General features: G+C 42.0%; 1 protein-coding gene across 1 annotated transcript in view; it reads right to left on the bottom strand.

Annotated features, from left to right (window-relative positions):
- LOC104472220 (proteoglycan 4-like) overlaps nt 1-17586 on the bottom strand; it is a gene marked incomplete at its 3' end in the record, with an annotated part of 32542 nt that extends 14956 nt beyond the window's left edge. Inside the window, exon 1 of the mRNA XM_010087805.1 lies at nt 17475-17586. Coding sequence (XP_010086107.1) covers nt 17475-17586 — 112 coding nt within the window. The remainder of the gene's footprint in view (nt 1-17474) is intronic.
- Nucleotides 17587-19623: the final 2037 nt, after the last annotated feature.

Consider the following 19623-nt stretch of genomic DNA (forward strand, 5'->3'; position numbering starts at 1 on the left):
CCTATGTATTGAGATCATTGTAGTTACAGTACTATTATCTTTTATTTCTGGATTAATGGATTCCTTATGTTGATGCCCATGACTCAGCTATATTCCTTATGCCTTTTCAGGCCTTGGCTCCTCCGGAAGCTCATCAGTCAGTCACATTTATGATAGTGGTTTGGGGAGGTGTTCATACCCACTGGGAATCGCAGGGAAAATGTAAGCCAGTGAAGTCCCAGAAAACGGTCATTGTGTCAATCTGGGCCTGGTCTGACAGACACCTCATTGCTTTTCAGTCGCATCATTGATTCCCATTGATAACCCACCAGTATCCTCAAAATATAATGTAATTTTCATATAAAAAGTTACATTTGGAGTGATCTGAATCCCTGTGAGAACTCAGTTGGCTGTAAGAGCAGCTGGGGTGTCCCAGCAGAAGTTATAGAGAAACTGAGCTGAGCAAGAGTCAAGAAAGTCAAAAGAAAACAAAAGGGCACGTATGCAGAGTAGTGTTGGTCTGATAAATATTCACTGATTAACATACCTCTTTTTAATCTTTAACCTGGAAGGAATCTTAGAAGAAGTTTAATTGAAAGTTAAGTGAGAGTGCTGGAAGTCTCATTAAGTGAGTGACTAAGAAAAACTATGAAGAATCACAGAAAACTTTTGCTCTTGAAGGAAGGACTGATGGAGTTCCAGGCTTATGATCTTGGAGGGGCGAGGAAAGAGAATGATGTAGAGGAGGCAGAAGCCCTAATGTGGGAAGGGCACAGGATTATTGTTAATTCTTCTGGGACAGCTGATAATTGATCAAAGGACGCTTCCCTGCATAGCTTTCTACAGCTAGTCACTTTCTTCCATGCCAGCACTGTCTACATTTTATTGGAATATTTTATTTTATTATAGCAAGATAATGTTAATTTTGAAGAACACTTAAATATGCTGACCTTTAAGACAAAAGGATACGAATACCGTTACTTTTCTGTGATTTATGAGTAGTATGAGCAGCAGTAGTATTGCAATGTATTCCAGCATAGCAACCTGTTGTAATGAGGGTCAGACAGTCAATACATCATCCAGTTGATGTAAATATAGACTTATTGCATTTCTAATTCCTAAAAAGGTGAGAGAATGGTTTAAAAGTAAGAAGTACAGAGAAAAATACGACTTGGAAATTATATTTGTCCACACAGAGATAACAGATGAAGCCCTGATGATAGGTAGAAGATGAAGAATAGAATCTGCGTGTTTGTGTTATTCTTATAGTACTACCAAAATCAGTATGAGAAACATTTTTATGCCAGAAGATCCCTTATATTAAGAACAGCTGCAGACTTTACTGAATATCTTAGCGCAAGAGGAGGAGCAACAGGTCTGCTGGCTGTTTACATGTGCATACTTCCCCTGGAGCCTTGCTCCTAAGGCATCACTTTATAGCTGTGATGATGTTTCTCAGTGGGTCCTAACAAGTTCTTCTGAAAGAATTTTAAAGGTTTTTGTCCCAAAGCTAGAGCATGGATTTATTTGAACTAGGCTGGAATCTCATTTTGTGTGGAATGCGTGCTCTGATTCATACAACAGGGCAGACTTGCAGTTGACAGTTACAGAAAGAGAAGTCGTGCAGAGAACGTCTGGCAGAACAGGACCTTACTAAATCAGAAATATTCTACTTTTTCTTTCTTTCCCAGTATATGAATTATTGCTCTCCTAACTTGTCGAAAAAACTCTAGTGAACTGAAAGAGGTAAATCTAGGAGAGCATGAGGTTAAACATGTCTGCTTATAACATAAGAAATTATGTTTATCAGTTAAACAAGGAATTCTCAGTTAAACAGTCGGAGGTGAATCAGCTTTGGCTCCTGGTTAATTTGTGAATGAAAGATGCAGAAAATTCTTTCAGACTACAGTCATTACCACCTACAGGACTGCTAATAAAGATTCCCAGAAACCGTCAACACTTCTTATATGACTGAAAAATAGCACCCTTGCTTTGGCAAAATAGCAGTGAAAAGGTGTTAGACAGTATTGCAAGGGGTTTTTCTCAGACTTGGTATGAAGTAATTTTCTTGTAACGTGAAGAATCATCTTTCGTACACATCACACTCTGGCTACTATAAACAATCCTTTTAACACATTCTCAAGCTTTCACCTCTTATGTATTCAAGCAAAAATGGTCTGTTTAAATGTGTCTATTCAAGGGTGAAAGGCTTGCTGGATCAACGTAATTGTACATAAGAGCGACAAGTAGTTGTTAATTTTTACTTCTCTGAGAGGATTTATTTTTTCTTTTTTGGAACTTTTCTGCTGTTGCTTGACTTCAGGGTGAGAAATGAAGGGTAACGCTTCTGATGTGTATTCAACAGGAAGGTCCTGCAGGTCAAATAACAATTTCGTTGACAAAAAACTCCCTTGGCAGTATTGAATTCTGTATATTAATGCTAGCAGAGGCAGCTTTAGCTAAAGCTGCCAAAGCTCATGGAAGCTGCCTTTTTTTATTCTAATTTTTAACACCTGGTTTTGATCATTCATAGTTTTACAAGAATCTGAATTATTCATCTGAAATGTTCATCACTTTGCTTCTGTCTAATAGGATTCTGTTATGTAGAAGACACCTACAGGGAACAAAGGTTGGGTATTTGGCAGAGTGAATTGTCTCAGCATGATAAATCCCTTTTTCTTTGTGAGAGGTAAAGATATTAAAAAAAAAAAGTGGAAAGATACTAGTTGTCACTTCGGTTTGAATGACTTTTGAAATAGCTGTATTCCTTTTTAAGTGCTTTCAAAATGAACTCTGCCTCTGAGAAATCAGTTTTCTTCTCAATCTTCCTGCAAGTGTTGCGTACTCACAGCATGATTGCAGCAGCTCAAAACAGGGTGCTGGAGTTTAAACAGGAAGATTTTTCCAACAAATAAAATGATTGCAAAAGTGTAAATTATTTAGCAAGGCTGTGGTACGTCACAGGTTGTGCAGCACTGATCTAAGTCTGAAAAAGGCATCATCTGCAGCAAAGTTAAGATTCTTAATCTGATTTGAGGGAATAATGAGGCAAAATGAAGAAAATAACCAGATTTAGTTGTTTATCGTCCAAATATCTTTATGCTATATCAGGAAATTTCTAGGGATTGGTGTCTCGTTGCCTATTAAGTCTAAGGTTAGAACTGAAGTAAGTATTGGGTTTTAGAAATTGAAAACTAAAAGCCCACTTAATTACCTGTTTGTCAAGGGCACAGGTAGCTGGGAGCATGAACGGTGGGAGCTCCCTTCTGGTAGGGAGGTAAGTTCTTTACCTCCCCTAAACAATCCTCCTTCACAGCGTGGACCACCATAATGAAAAGCTACTGTTAGGGTTGGGGTTCTGAATTGGCTCCCACATCCTTCCTCAGGTGTGACTATGCTTGAATTTGGGGTCAAGGTCAAGCTTTGGAAGGATGAGTCTTCAAGAACTTGGTGGATTTTAAAAGCCTGACAAGTTAAAGAGGGGTGGCAGGAGCAGGGATCGGAGTTTTTCTGTTTAAATGATTCATCCCCTCTTCCAGACTTCAAATTAAGTCTATGGTTTGAATTAAAGTTAGATTATAAGTCTCTGGTGATTCAACTTTGTGAATCAACTTTCCTAAACTTTCAGTTTTAGGAAGGTGTCTGGCAGGGCCCATGTAGTCCCATGTACTATAGGGATTGATCAATACGTTGATGTTACTAGGAATGTATTTGGGCTAACAGTCAGGGCTTCTGGTTATGAAGCTCAGCTACTAAAAGATTAAAAGGAGGGGCTGAGGATTGATGGGGATCTTATCTTCTGCATTATTGTTGGAATTGATCTCTGAAGTGAAATGCAGGTTTTAGGGTTCATGCTATTAAGATGCTCATTTATGGCTACATTCAGTATCTGCATTTCAGTGGATTTCATTAATGTACAATTTATATGTTTCAGTTTCAGTCTACATTTTCAGATATTTGTGTGTTTCGGTTGCTTCCCATGTCACTTCCTGTAAAGAATGGCCTCATTCTTGTGATTGGATGTGGGCTGGGGTTAATATTTAGGCATATGCAGCTTTAAGAACCATTAAGTGTGGGCAGACGAGAACCACAGCCATGTATTTTACTTTTATAAAGGGATTACTCTCTGGCTATGGAGAAGATTTGGTTTAGGTTTCAAGGATTTAACAATTCAACACAATATATACATTATCTTGGGACTTCAGGGATAGGGTTACAGTTAGGAGAAATCTGAGAAGTGAAAAAGCTGATGCCCTCCTGGAATCTGTGGGTGGTGGGAACCGAACAAAGGTTTCAGAAAACTTTCAGAATTCAAATCATCAAGAGCATGTACTATTGCAAGGTTATCCAGAAGCCATCTGGTAGCAGTAAGTGCCTAGCATCTTATATTTTCTTTCCAGGTTTGAATGAGTCCCATAAACTTGAGCCCATAACTGAGTTACAGTGGGCTAGGGTAGGAGTATAAAAAATTTCAAGGCTTGTTTTATCTGTTAAAAATGTAGAAGGGTAAAATTAGGAATTGTTTCATTTTTTAACAAATGTAGTGCCTTATTGTATTTCACAGACACTGTATGCTTAAGCAGTGGTTTGATGTTAGTAGGAGATAATGTCTCATGTTCTGGGGATATTTTTGCATATACAAATCCCATACTTAGGTTTAGGAGCTGGAAACCCAAAGGCTGGAAATCTGTGGCCCTCATGTAATCTGAACATATAAAGAAGATTATTTAGCATGGGAAGAACTAGTGCTTTATATGATGGTTTAGTATGCAAATAATACTTCAAGAGGATATTTAGGCACATGGTTACACTAGGGTTTGGGAAACCAGCACCTCAAGAGCCTTATTCATTGATGGGTTGAACAGGGTGAGAAGACTCGGTATTGGTAAGGGTCTTACAGACTCCAGTAGTCTTTAACTGCATAGATGAATCTGGTACTTGAGTTTAGGGTTAGATGCTGTAAATTAAGATTATGAAATTTGGAACAGTTATTCCCTCTGTGGTGTAGATTCTGGGGATGAAGTTTTCAGATTTTGACTGTTGACAAGTTTGTCCCTTAGTTGTAGTTGGAGATCACCTCGATGTTTGGAATCTGAAGTCCCAGGACCCAGCTTTTTTTGGTGTACTTTACAGAGCTATAATTTGTGCTGGTGTCATTAATTTGCTATAAATGCTTAACAGTATTTTTTATTATGTCAATGGGTACATTACATAAATTCTGGTTTAATGTTTAGGAAGCTACAGTGTCAGAAACACATTTCATTTATTGCTGTTATTGGTATTATTTGTCCTAGCCGGTGCTTAGAATAAACCCATCGCAAAGTGTAGCCTTAGTCACAGCCAGGGAGCAAATCCCTGCAATGATCCCAGAAAGAGAAAACAGAAGCATCTCTCCATCCCAACCAACTACACCCTTCTAAAACATATGGACATGATGCATATCTTGGCAGTAGAATATGGGCTATCAATTTCTGTGCTCTGGGACAACGTTAATCTCCAGTTAGCAACAGGAGAAGGTACCTTTCTCTTCTCACTTGACAAAGCATCGAAGTGTTGGTGCATCCAACAGGTTTTTGTGCCTCAGTTGGCATCACTGTGAAAGAAAGGGAGAGGACACTGAATTCTGGCAACTGATCCCTACGTTTTCTGTAACTAGCACCTGAGAATGTCACCACACATAGTCTACTCTCTTTCTGTTCTAGTATTCCCTTTGCCGATGGCTCTTTAACTCAAGCTTTTGAGGGGCTCTGGGTTGTAATGAGGACTGCAAGTAGAATAAAATCTCTCCAGTGGGTCAAGAATTCAGGAGTTTGCAGCACACTCTGAATGGGGTGTCACGTTTATAGAGAAAACCTGCTTGCAATAGAAATGTAAGTTTCAAGAATTACATCTTTCCTTGGCTGGACTGTGAAGATTCTCTTTCAAGTGTAGGCTGTGGGAAGGTATCTCCTTTTTATTCCCCAGAATTAGAACAGGTTTCGGATGCGAGATTCTGAAGTGAGGAAGGAAGTGCATTTGTAACTGGGATGCCACGAGAAGGTGTTTAAGGGAAGTAGCAGATCATCCTTATAAGCTTCTGTTCTTCCAAAGAAAATCTTGTCCTTGGCTTGTATACCTCTGCTAGCATCTTCCCTTGCAGGCTGTCCTCTGCTGGGCACTCTAAAGTTGGCAACCAGTATCTTTCTGTATGTGTGTGTATGTCAGCAAGTGTTCCTGAGTACATCAGGTTTGTTAATTCCTGTTGTTTCGTAGCAATATTTTCATAATGTTTGTTTGCATGAAGAGCTTATCTAGCTGCATTAAGCCTAGAGAAGGGTAAATTTGTGACTTTGGCTTGAGTAAAAATTGTTTTATAAGGAAAGTGTTTCAGGCATAAGTAGTTAAATTCCAAATCCATTTGATGCTTACTTTTAATGCATTACAGTGATTATATCCAAACACTAGAGCTGTGAGACTGGGATGGGTTCAAGGGTTATATTTCAAAAAAATATCAGGGTATTAAATACGATAATTTGTCAAGCTTCCGTGGCCAGAGACACAGATCTCAAATTGCACGTGTACGATGGCTGTTCTGAAACAGGAACACAGTGGCTTGAACTGTCACTGTCAGTCCCATCAGTCTAGCAGGAAAATGGATGAATGGACTGATGTTGCACTGCTCGGGTACAAACAATACGTAGGCATCGCTCTGCAGCAGAGCTTTGCTGCGTTGTCCTTTTGACTTGACCTAAGTCGTTCTAGTCATGACACTGTCTATCTCAAACACTTTAGTAAGGAATTGAGACTGCTGGTGTTTTCAGTATAGGTGGCAGCAAAATGAATAATCTTGCAACTCAATAAAGAACCAGGATAAATGCAAACCTGTTGATATTAACAAGGTGCAAACCTGGACTTCATTCAGTTTGATTTCTATAAGGAAGACAGAACAAATTTGCACATTGTTCAACCTCTGAAGCTTGAACACTTATTCCTACAAGAACATTGAGAAAGAGTGTGTAAATATTGTGCCTAATTTGCACAGACTGAAGAACAAACAAGAAAACTGTAATTATTTGCAGTACTTCATAAATGTAATGATAATTCAGTTAGAACCTTGCTATGAGTAATTACTAAATGATCCTAGGAAGTTATCAAGTAGGAAAATTTCTTACATTAGTTATTTACATCAGTAAAGTAATGCCTAAAATAATAGATGATCTGGTAATGTATTCCTGGCTATTACTTCTTAGTGAAAAACCACAGAAGATCCAAGCCTTCTATTCCCCTGTATATAATAAATTTTTAACATTACTATGCTTTTACATTCTGGGAGTTATGCAGAAGGTAAGTAGTTTCCCATCTAAAAGAGTTTCAGAATATGTACAAATCCTAAATATTGTCTTAAGGCCTGATTGAGATTATTGTAGTGTTTCTTCTCAGTGTTTCTGATGAGGAAAACATGAAGGACAGAGGGGCAGCATTAACTGACTGTCCTGTTTTGTAGGTGGTGTAGAAGTGGGATGAGCCCTTCTGTTTTGACCAGCTGCGTTATTAGATCCAGTGACAAACTGGGACAATTAAGATAAACTTTAAAGATCCTATGTTAATGAGAAGCTTAGCAGCAGTGTTGCAGGCAAGCTTGAACCTGGAGCAGTAAAGCTCAGGCAGATCTTGGAGGATGGAACTGAAGCCCGAGAGGCGCTGAGAGCATAAATGAATCCCTCAGTCTTGGTGGGGATGATGTATTGGTTTGTTTAGCCAACGGGGCGTTGATGGTAACGGGCTGGGCTGCAGACGCAGGATGTGTGAGGAGAAGTAGAATTTGCCGTCAGTGACCAGCTTCCAACTTGTAGGCAGCAGGGACTGACTGGAATATCCAGTCATGAAGGGAACGGGAAGGGGCCTCGCTGCCAGCAGATAGGTTGGTGTGTTTTTGTCTTTGGGAATGGGCGGGATGGCTGTGGAATTTGCAAAGGTTGCAGAAGTTTGGCACCATTTCAGGGCTGATGTTATATTCATAACATTCTGTTCCAGGGCTCTGGCCCGGGCTGATGACTCTGCGTTACTTCATGGTAACGCCCCAGTGTTCCTCTCCCGAGGGCTCGGGTTACTCAGTGAAGTTCATTATGCGGCCAGATAAAACTTGGTGGTTATTGTGACATCATGTTGAGATTTTTCTGGTGACATTTAGACCAGGACACTTCAGAAATTCAGGGTCCTGGATTCAGTGTAAGTAGTCTAAAAATATTAACCTCACCCCATGGTCTGATAAGGAATACTGGGAGCATTTTTGGCTGCTGATGCACAAGTTACTGAAACTAAGATAGGTGAAAAGAGAAGCTGCGATAATAAATAAAGTAATGGAAACCATAGAAGAGTTTGTTAATTCTAGAAAAGACGAGCTTTGATTTCTGTGTGTAAATAACTCCATGCGATAAGGATGTGGGAGACTGAGAGGAAGAGAGTTCTTTAAACTGAAGAGCAATGGCAGCCAAAAGTCAAGTTATTTTAAGCAGTTTGTAAGTAATATTATGCAGGAAATGAGAAGGAGGATCTTAGGTATTGTATCACTGAGTTTTGAAACAGCCTTCTGATCAAATGAGTTTTAAGATGGAACTGGATGCTTTTTTGAACGAGGCGGAAGGCTGTGGGAGGATGACGGTGATGCAGGAGATCCTCCCTGGCTCTCCTCTTGGTCTGCATCGCTAAAAGAGAACAGTGAAATTGAGGTGGTGTTATTAACCTGTTGTGATTTTTGCGAGCATTTTGCTGTAAGACAGTAGAGTGGTGACAGTTATTTTAGAGACATTACTTCACTCTAAATGGATCCGATTAGTTTCCATTTGCTAAGTCATGTATCGTGGCCATCTGTTGAAGAGTTGTATTGGGCAGCCAGTAAACCTTTGCCATTACATAATTGTATGGAGAGGCAACTACAGTCATTGCCCAACTTCCCGACGCTGGAATGCGAATGCCAATGGCCCAAATATTTTACTTTAATCTCTGTCCTGCTGGGGGTAGTTGCAACTTTCGTAGTGGCTTAGAGTACCTGGGGCGAGGAGGGGACACTCCTCAGTCATTCCTCTGAACTTTGTCCTTCCGCTTCTGTGAACTATGTGCATCACTTACTGCTTTCCTCTTGCTAGCCATCAAATTTCAGCAAATTCTGATGAGAATAAGAGTATGGGTTCCACAGTATTTGTAAAAGATAAGGCATGTAGCATCTGTAGCTTTGTGTCATATATAATTTTATAAAATATTCATTCTTGCTGTTGAACATAGTTCCCTCCCAGTTGTTCTTTTTTATTATCAGAAGGAATGTTTCAGTTGCAGGTTGTTGTTGCAGGTGATGCTGTTAATACATCTTGAGCACAGTTCAAGGCCATCTTTTGATCCAGTTTTGGAACCAAAGCTAAGCTTAAACCTGTATCTTCTTAGTGACAAAGATGATTATAAGCTCTAATGTTACATATTAGCATCTTTCTGAAATAGCAGTTTTGGATAATACAAGATAATTTAAATGCAGCTTTCCCAGTTCAGACATATTCTGTAGCAAAATCGCATCACTGAACAGTGAAGAGTGAGAATGTCTGTTTGCCATTAGTCCCTCCATGTAACTGTTGAAGGAAAGGAAATACATTGGACCAACCGTAAAATAAGGTTATGTTCCTTTGAAGTCCCTTCCAACCTTACATTTATTCATTAAAGCAGTTTAATTCATGAGTCTCTTAGCAGTCTCAGTTAATCCTACAAATAGAATTAAGGTGTCCACAGAGCATGATAAATATCCGCACTTTGCACTCCCTTGTTCTTTTTTCCTTTTTTTCCTGTGAACATCATGCATGTTCACCCTCTGGGACCTTTGACTTCTGCCAGGACAGTAGTTCGCCTGTGATTCATATGTGAACTTCAGAAAATATGGACACTTAGTGATGATTTCGGGTATATGATGTTGCTTCCACCCTTTTCAGCTTTTTACATTTAGATAATCACTGTGTCTGGAATAATATTAAAGAACATTGCAAATAACATTTATTTGGAGCGATGACTCTTTCACAAGACTGTCTGGCAGATTGCAGGGTTTTACCAGATGTTCTCATTTACAAGTACTGTTGCTCATCTTACAAAGTAAACTTATTTTAAATAGGACCAAAAAAAGCTTAAAAAAAACCCACTGCATAAGAGGGAAATCAATCAAATATTTTCTTTACTTACAAAATCAATCTATGGAACAGAAAATGGAGTAGAAAATTCACTTGCTACCTGTCATGTCAATGCTGCTACTGCCACCAGAAATGACAATTTTTATAGTGTTTGCTTTTTTTGTTGTTGTTGTTTAGACTTAATCTAAAAAATATAAATCAATGTTGTCTGAGAGCATCTAGCAACAGAAAAGATCTATCTATCCTGTGATAATTCAGGCGATAGCAATTATCATTTTTCTTACCAGAGTCTCTCAAAGGTGATCTACAGCTTGCTTGGAATATAGGGCCAACACTGGACATGATACTCCAGATGAAATTGTTTAATAACAGTAATAATAATTGTATAAAAATGAAACAAGAGTGCATTGCGTGTCTTCCATGCAGTGCTTTTGTTCAGGTTATCAGTAGGAAGCTTTTTCCATCTCCATGTTAGAGCATTAACTCTCACTTAGCTGGTGATGCTCAGTAACCCCTCGGTCCCTTTGGAAAAGCAGCCATACCCAGGCATCGTGCATGTTATGTTTGTGCAATTGCGTTTTCCTGTCTAATGTGTCTGTTTTGACATTTGAAGAGCATCCTAGTTTTTGGGGGACCTTCAACTGATCTGCTTTGTTTGCAGCTCTAATCCCAGTTTTGTCCTCTACCTTTTGGGGCTTCTGCTAATATTCACTTTGGTCATTAATAAAAAACATATGAGTACTGAAACAAGCCCTTGCAAAATTCTATTGAATGTAAAATTCCAACTAGACAGTAACCAAATCAGCAGTTGCGAGAAGACTGGCCTGGTCAACTAGTGTGTGCTTGTGGCTGGTTCCCTTATGTTATATTATAATTGTTCATTTGTCTCCAACATTAGAACACTGGAAACCTGAATGCAAGAAGTGCCACATACTTATTTCTGGTGACAGTCTTAAATATTAAAAATGCATATTCCTTCCATACTTGGCACAACACTGAAAAAACTAGAATTTCATCCCAGAAGTTCAGAACTGACATCAGACCCGTAACTGCAGACGTGCTTGCTAATTAACAAAGCGTTTTTGATGCTTTGCGGTGTGTGTTCTGCTTTCAGCAGAAAAATTTAAAAAAAAGAAATACCAAACATTGAAAAAAAAAATCCTATCCATTGTGTCAGCAAATATGGACAGAAATTCTGTTTTCTGATTTGAAATTTTCCCAGTGTGCTGCGGAAGTACGGATGCATTTGTAAGTGCTCACACATTCTGTAATAGCTGCTCAGGACATTGTCAGGAGCTGGTGGCAGCTCCCACTTGGACCAAATCTCTAAACCCTGGTGTAACATGAAACGTGATCCGGGGTTTGCTTATGCCCTTTCTGATTTAAATCTAGAGAAGGTCTTTCTCTGATTATTGGGGGTTTCTGGTACTGATGAGAGACGCTCATGTTCATTGATGTTCACTGACCTATGGAATTTTTCTTCTCTGTGACCATCACTTGAGACCAGCAAGTGCAGGTGGCAGCAGCTGTCCTTTGCAGTACCTGGCAAAGTCGCAGTGGGCCATCGGCAGCCCAAAGCTCATTGTCTGGGTCCTTCCTCACGACACCACCGGTCTGTCCCTGTCCGCTCCAGCAGGCTTGTACATAGCAGCAAGAAGGACTCATTTCAGTCGTATCCTGCCAGCTGCAACTCTGGGTTTGTTGATAGCAATGTTCATATTTTCAAGAATATGTCTTCTGGAGCACGGGTTTTGGTGGAGCATCAGTGGGCAAATGTCAGTGCACCATTGGTATTGTGACCCAGAGGAACCCCCTGACCGTTCCCTAGGAGCATATTGCAGAACAGGTCTTAAAATCCATGCACGTGTATCTTGCACATGTTCTGTCTGTAACGGAATGGAGTTCATCTGGTCTTTAGATACAGAATTTGTAAAAATGAAAAAAGAAAAGCAAATAACCCTTCCATAAGGGAAATAATTATAAAAGTGCCACTTACGAACATGAAGTTATATTGGAAGATGTTTAACACCTTCCAAAACTAATTTTTTAGATAACTTCTGGAGAACAAGATGTCAGGCTCCTTTCCTGTAGTTACGCATTTCGCTATTTTTGTTGTCTTTTATCTCCAATGACATCCTCACAGAGGAGAACCCTGGAGAAAGATTTGAAAGAGCAAAATGAAGTAATTTCTTGTGGGGGGGAACTTCTCCCAACTACAAAGGGCAGTTTGAGAGGAAGAGCAAACATATTTGACAGTCTAGCAAGGCTGCTTCTTGACGGTGAAGAAAGGCTGTAGAGGACTTGAAAGCAAAGAAGCAGCTTATGTTATTGGACTAAGATAAAGGTCTTTGTAGCAGCAAGCAGAATTACGGTGAGTGGGGAAAAAGGATTTGCTGTGGTCAGAGAGAAGGTTATTGCAATGATTGAGAGACGGCTGGAAAGTCGATGCTCAGGCATATAAAGCTCGCGCTGTGATAGGCATTGCAGCTTTTTAGGTGTGAGTGGAGATGGCAGTATTGTTATGATGTATAAGGAAAAAAACCTTTGACTTCAGTGTAATTCAGACCAAATGTCTAAATTGAAGATGTTGTCTGGGTTGTGTACCTGAGTATCAGAAGCATTTGTTGAAAGAAATGAAGGCTGGCAGAAAAGCCACTGAAGAGACAGTTTTGGTTTTGTCAGGTTGAGCAGACATCCATCCATCCATCCGTCGGGGGATGTCAGGCTGAGATTACACGTGGAAGAAATCAATTTAGAGACACACAGTGACAAGCTGGGGAATAGGCTCCATGTACAGCATGCATGCAGTGTGCATTAGTGTTTTGCAAATTAAATGCCCGGACACAGCCACTTCTCACTCATACAAATACTGACAATTTATTTACATGTCTCTAGGTCGTGAAAATGTCTCTGATTTCAGCACAACTAGTTTAGATTCCAGTTTCAGGCTGGAGATCCAGTGTTTGTTATTTTCTATTAATTCTTTTCCAGCGCACAAGGTGGGAGCAAAAGCAGTGCTATGTGATTTATTTGGCTTTATAAATAAACGGTGGCTAGTCTGGCAAAGGCTGTACTTCAGTGCTGAACCTGGCTGCTCAAATAACGACTTTGTTTCTCAGAAAAGCCATCTCTCAGCAAAATGCAGGCTGGTTTTACTAGCTGCTCTGCAGATGCTCTTTTTCATGCTGTGGTAATTCATTCTGTGAGCTATCCTTTTCGTCCTGTTTATCATGTTCAAATCCCTATCAGGAAAATTTATTTTACATCAGCTCTAAGTAAAACTCAGCTTTTGCTGTTGTTCTTAGTGTCTGCTGAGAACTGTTTATATGTTTAGATCAGATGAGGTGTCCGGTCTGAAGGCAGTCAGGGGGTTTAGCAAGGTTGTGACTGGCTTTCATTTGATGTGACTCTGGTAACTACTGATGGCTTTTTGCTTGTCTACAGCGAAGCTACGGCACATGGTGAGAACACCACGGTATTACCTTGCTGTGCGCTTCAGTTGGTGAACACAAACCACTTCTGTGCTACAGCCTCATCTATTAAAGGACAACATCGTTTATGCATCCAAAATCTTTTCAAAACATGAGCTGCGAAATGTTAGCGGTAATATTTTGGCAAAGGCTTTGCAGGGTTACACCCAATCTGAGGTTCTCTATCAGCCTCCTCATCACTGAGAGCATTGCAGAGGAGCCAGTAAGCAAACCACAAATATTTTATTTCGATCAGGGCCAGAACAGCGAAAAGCAAGCTGACCTGTACGGTTGGTAAATATGTGAAGATTTGTGAGCTAATTCCGTTAGCAGATGATGATGAGGAAGGATGAATAAATTTGATGTAATCAGAGTTATTTACAAGGTTAGTATTCAAAGTCAAGTACCTTTAAGCAGAAGAGAAATTGAAGAGGTGATGGTTTTGTCACAGATTTGAACATCTTTTCAGCCTGTCTCCTACACGTAAAGTCTGTAGGATTTAAGATTTGTCCGCAGGTGGTGAACTGCCAGGGCATTGGTGCAGAAGCAGCACTGTCCTGGTACAAAAGTGCCTTGCCCTGCCCAGTTTGTCACTAAAGCTCCTGTAGTAGCTTCAGCACGTGTTTTTAATTTTGATTTCATATTGTATTTTTGCTTCTTCAATTGCAGTCCCCCACAGGGTTCCATCAGAGCACTCTGCATCTTTCTCTTTGGATGCAGAGAAGTCCCGTTCGTTGGCCTGCCTTCAGTGACGTGCCTCTGCCAGCTCCGTGGTGTTTGGGAATGCATTCTTTTCCCAGCTTTTCCATCCTCGCTTCTTAGATCTACAGCACTGGATGCTAGAGGCGATCCAGCTAAAATCCTGTGAAGGCTGTTGGAGTTGGATCCTGGCTTTGTGTTGTGTGCCGCTGCGTTTCCTAGGGACGGCAGTAACTGCGGCCTCTCACAGGGTTCTTCCCTGCAGGGACCCTGGCTGGGTTTTGCCTCCGAAGTTGTAGAGCCAAAATTAGATACGTTCTTTTTTTGAAGCTTTTACATACAGTTGTAAGTATTTGTTAGTGGCTGTGCTGCAGTTTTGTGTAGCAAGAGAGTTTGGCCATGCTTTAATTATGGGCTAGGTCACACCCGTACTGTCCAGATCTCTCGATACGTCTCAGGTGTTTTCTGTGAGAGGCTTTCTTGAGACACTTCATGTGGTCCAAGCAGAAGGAGGGCTGGACTATGGTTTGTGTGACTGGGCCTGCTGTTCGTTAAGCTGTGTCAGGGATCAGACTCCTACCCATCCCCTCTGGGATGATCCATGTTTATGTCTCAAACGGGCAGAACATTTTCTAAGGAAGAGACTCCACCAGGAGTGCTTGGGCAGAGCACTCGGACAGAACATTTCTGAAGAAGAGACGCCACCATGTCTAGGACGTTAGCAAGTTGTTAATGTCTTGAGTGGGGGGCACATCTGTCAGGTGGGACATGGGCGCTGAGGGCTGGAGTCATCTCCTCGGTGGAGAACCAGCTGCTCCCCCCAAGCTGACCTGGATGCAGGGCTGTTGCGTCCCCCAAAGGTCAACCCTGAAGGTGGCCTGGATGCTGGGCATCCCTCAAGGGCCAGTCCAGGACTGAACTGAACCAAACTGTATGAAAGGTGAGCCCGAACTGTGCTCCCCGCCGACCCATCACCACCCCACACACGGAGTTCCTGCCTCACCACCCCACACACGGAGTTTCTGCCTGAAGAGAAGACACGTGCTGGAACGAGGGATTGGTGGTGTTCTCTGTGTCTCTGTTTGGGTGTCTGTGTCTCTTTATCTCTTTCTTTCTGCCGCCCTTTCTTACTTTTCCACTCTTTAGTACTGTCCTCTGTCTGATTTTAGCCTCAAATAATGATTGAGCGTTATCTGGTGCTTGCTTAATGGCTAAGTGATGTTTGGTGATAATTGATAAGTGTGAATTGGTGCTTGCCTTGGAGAAGTTGATTCCTGATGGTTTAGCAGTTGCTGAGGTAAATAACGTTGTGCTGTATTGTTTCCTCCAGTGTCTGACTCCACCTAGCCAGTGCTCCTTTTTGGGGAATCACAAAAAACCTGTCTCGACAGTCCACTGGGGTGGGGCGAGACAAGCCGTTAAGAGGTTTGGAGGGGGGCTTGTCTCGGTCCTTAGTTGGCTGAACCCCTCTGAATTCCAGGTGAACTCTGCACATCAGATTCACTATGTGTTTTCACAGGCAGCGTATGGATTTTTTTTTTTTTTAAAGAATCACACTTGAGAGATTGAGCCACTTAGTTAAGCCATCAAGAAGCAACAGGAATTGTGTAGTCCTTGCTCTTGTGTGCTAGCTCTTTCCGTTTTAGGAAAAATCTTTCTAACGAGCACTGGTTTTTTTTGGTGTGTTTTTTTTTGTTTGTTTTTTTTTTTCTTATGTGTGTTTTATCCAAGATCCAAGAAATTATCTCAATTTGTGCTCAGCCCCAGAATGGCCACAATTTTATAATCCTCACATACAGTGAAAAATTAACTGAGATGCTCTTCTTCCTGCGGCAGTCGCACAGCATTAGTTAAGAGCCCTTCTTAACCTTTGCTCTGCCATCTGAACAACTTCTTGGCTTGATTGTGTTTCTGACGCCCCTGTCATTTGGCTATTCATAAATTGCCATTGGAATCTGGTTTGTGTAAAATAGTAAAGAGCTTCTTTCCATCCCTGTGCCTTTACCTGCCAGCAGGTATTCTCTCTTTCATGCTAAATTACCAAAGCAGAAGCAGCAGCTGCGTGTGCTGTCTGGCACCAGCTGTACGCTGAAGATGCTGAATAGCCGAACCCAGTGATCTGAAAAGTGATTGGAGTTGTGTTAAGTGTGCCCAGTCATGCAGATGTGTTTATAAAAATCTGCTTCTCAGCTCAGGATTACATGTAACGTTATTCACAGGGCATGGCTGGGTCCGCTGTGCTTGGGTGTTATTAGAGCAACGCTGCTGGGTGCGTGATGTGTAGCACCCCGCTCAGCTCTGGCAATGGGCTGGCACTCACTGCTGTCTCCTTTCGGTGCGAGCTGCCCTGTGCCTCGCAGTTTGTCCAGGGAAGAAAAGGGAAAATAAAGGCATTTGCTAAGGGCCTCTCGTAGCCCATACGGAGCAGAAGCATTGCTGTCTGTGCAAGAGCTGAAGCTGTCTCTGATTTCCCAGCAAGAAAAGCAGCCGTACTTAAGGAAGTCACGGACTGTTTGGGCTCTTCAGCATTAACGAACGCTGCTGTAGAGGTGTTTTGAATTTCCAGACTTCAGTGTTTGATTTCTCGGTGCGGTGCTGAATCATTGCAGGTGGTATCCATCTGGTTTTGTGCTGAATCAAAAAAGTTCTCATCTGCAGCAGAGGTTGAAGCTCAGAAGGCTGGAGGAGCTTTCATCTGCCCATAGGCTTTCCACAGAAACAAAGCGCGAGAGGTGCCCAGGAGCCCTCGCCCATCTGTACATTCGTACAGCATCTCGGCAGGGATTAGTTTAACCGGAATTGTGCTGGAGGGTTTTGTTTTGCATCCCTTTGCCTGGGTGATTAACCTCCAAGGCCAGGTGTTGGCCATGCGTGCATGTCCTGTTCTCCTCCTGTGTGCAACTGCGGGGCGGGCGGCTGGATTCCAGCCTCATAAGCTAACCCGTGGACTTCAAAGGTCGTAACGTGCCAAGTTTTTATTGGCAGCAGCCTTAGATTTGAGCTGCCAGAACTAGAAATGCTTCTGAAGTCAAAGGGTAGCAGAGCTCCTGCTTGCACCCCGAGAGCAGAGTCCTGCCTGTAACTGCCACGCCGATGGGGGAGGGATGACGACCCCTTTACTCATTATCCTTCTGCTTCCTTTAGCATTGACGGTCGGGATCTTACGTGGGGAGTGGACACTTACCTGTCAAGCACTGCTGCTCTTGTCTTTTCTGCACATCATTCTCATCTGGTGGCCTGATTTCCCTTTCACCCACAGCACTATGCATTCTGCGGTGATTCATTACCGTACCCATGCGGTAGCTTTTCAATTCAGCCAGTGTGTGAAGAAAAACAAAACCCCCCTGGATTTCCTCTCTCAAGGGACTGGCAAGCTGGCTCTCTACAGAAGGTGTGATGGGGGATACCTCCCCCCTCCTCAGGACCTGAACGCCTGCCATGGAACTGGGGGGGAGGGTTGTGAACTTTCTGTTCTCTCTGGCGATCTGCCCTGGTTTCGTCCCTGAACTCCTTTTCGTGCCTTATTCTTCTGCTAGAACATCTATATTCGGAAGGGAGTGCCCAATTTTTTTTTGCAAAGTGCTGCATCTTGGTGTGTAGTTTCCTTTAGGCTTTAATAAGGAAGGATCGCTTGTGGGAGAAAAGGGGGTTGTGCTGTGCCCTGGCACAGGCTCAGATGTGGCAGGGTGTTTTCCTGGAATACACAGTGCTGCAAAAAGTGGGTAGCCCGTATTGAATGTGTTTCAGGTGGAGGTGAGCGTCAGGGAGGCCTGTGTGCCCAGCTGGAATGCCACGTGGTGGCACTTACACATACTGGCAGTTTAAATTGATCTCTGTAAGGTATAAAAGGCATTTGCCACCTTTCACAGCCTACGTTTGATGTTGGTAGTGTAGTTAATTAAATGGTATGTTTGTGGCGAGGTAAGGCCCAGGAACGGAGGAGCTAGCCTGTGTCACAGGGTGTGTTTTGGGAACAGGGTTGTGTTACCTCCCCGGGGAATCAAAGGAGCAGTGACAAGAGCAGGCTGGGACAGAAGGGCGGTCGCACAGGCACGAGGTAGCACTGAAGATACTCAGCACATCTCTGAACGACCCAAAACAAGTGCTCTTACTGGGACTTTAAAAAAAAAAAAAAAACAACAACAACAACAACAAAAACCACACTTGTTTTGGTGGTGTGGTTGGGGTTTTGTTGTGTTTTTTTTTTAAACAAGAACTTAAGGTTTTCATGTGCTGCTCTGAGCATGCTGGAACAGTGTTCTGCAATGAAATAGATTTATGAAGGGACTTTCACGCTTTCTTGCTGGGAAAGAGCTCATGTCTATAATTGAACAATTTAACAGGATTCCTGATTCTTTGCCCCGTGTCTTTCATCACTCCCCACCACTCCTTGGCTCTATGTCCAGGGAGGTTGCACTGTCAGGTCCTGGCTCCTGTTGTCCAGCTGCAGCCATACAATGCTGACCCTACAGAGACAGCTTCAGGGCTGCGTCTGCTCATCAAGCTGCATGGGGAGCAGCCTTTTAACCATTAACTTCCAACATTCTTTGATGTGTTCTTTAAAATGTATTATGATGATTGAGATAAGGCCAGCAGAGAGCCAGCGGTTCCCTTTCAGCGCTGATGCAGACATAAATGGGGTTCCTCTCAAAAAGCCAGGCTTGCTTCCTGCCCAGCCCTGGTTATCCCGAGTTACAGCCAGCCACTGAGTGGGACACAGAAACCCGAGGATGGAGGCAGTCTTCTAGATGACAATTCTGTACAGGCGTGCTTGTGATAGGAGGACATTTGCAAAATGTCTTAGGACAAAGGATAGGGAGACTGTCTCATCCTTTCATAGGACTGCAGTGAACCTTTGATCTTGCAAATATTTCTGCAGACTAAGGGAGGGGACTGGACAAAATGGCTGCAGGCTCAGCTGTACATCCCTTAGACACTGAAACCTGGTGTTATTTTTTTCTTTCTTTATGGGAGGAAAAAAAAAATTGCATCCAGGGTTTAGCCTAACTTTGTCATGAAAGTTTTCTTCCTAACTGCTTTTATTTTTCAAGTGAGGCTTCCAAGAAACGAACCTATTCTGTTTGAAGTCTGTCAGTTGTACACATTTTTACAAAGAGCCCACTGATTTTAAGTCAGCTTTGTTTTCCAGGACACTCTCAATTGTTGCAATGGAAATGGAACAAAAAGCAAGATTAGGGGAAAACTGTTTTCACTAGGGAGTGTTAGTAACATTCAACCATCAAGTCAAAATTCCATTGCAGAGCAAGTTGACCCCCTTGCTAAAAATGTACGTTATTGCTGGTGAGAATCTTTCCAGTGCCAGGTAGAGGGAA

The sequence above is a fragment of the Pterocles gutturalis genome, unplaced genomic scaffold (assembly GCF_000699245.1).
Source record: "Pterocles gutturalis isolate BGI_N339 unplaced genomic scaffold, ASM69924v1 scaffold15746, whole genome shotgun sequence".
Classification (NCBI taxonomy): Eukaryota; Metazoa; Chordata; class Aves; order Pterocliformes; family Pteroclidae; genus Pterocles; species Pterocles gutturalis.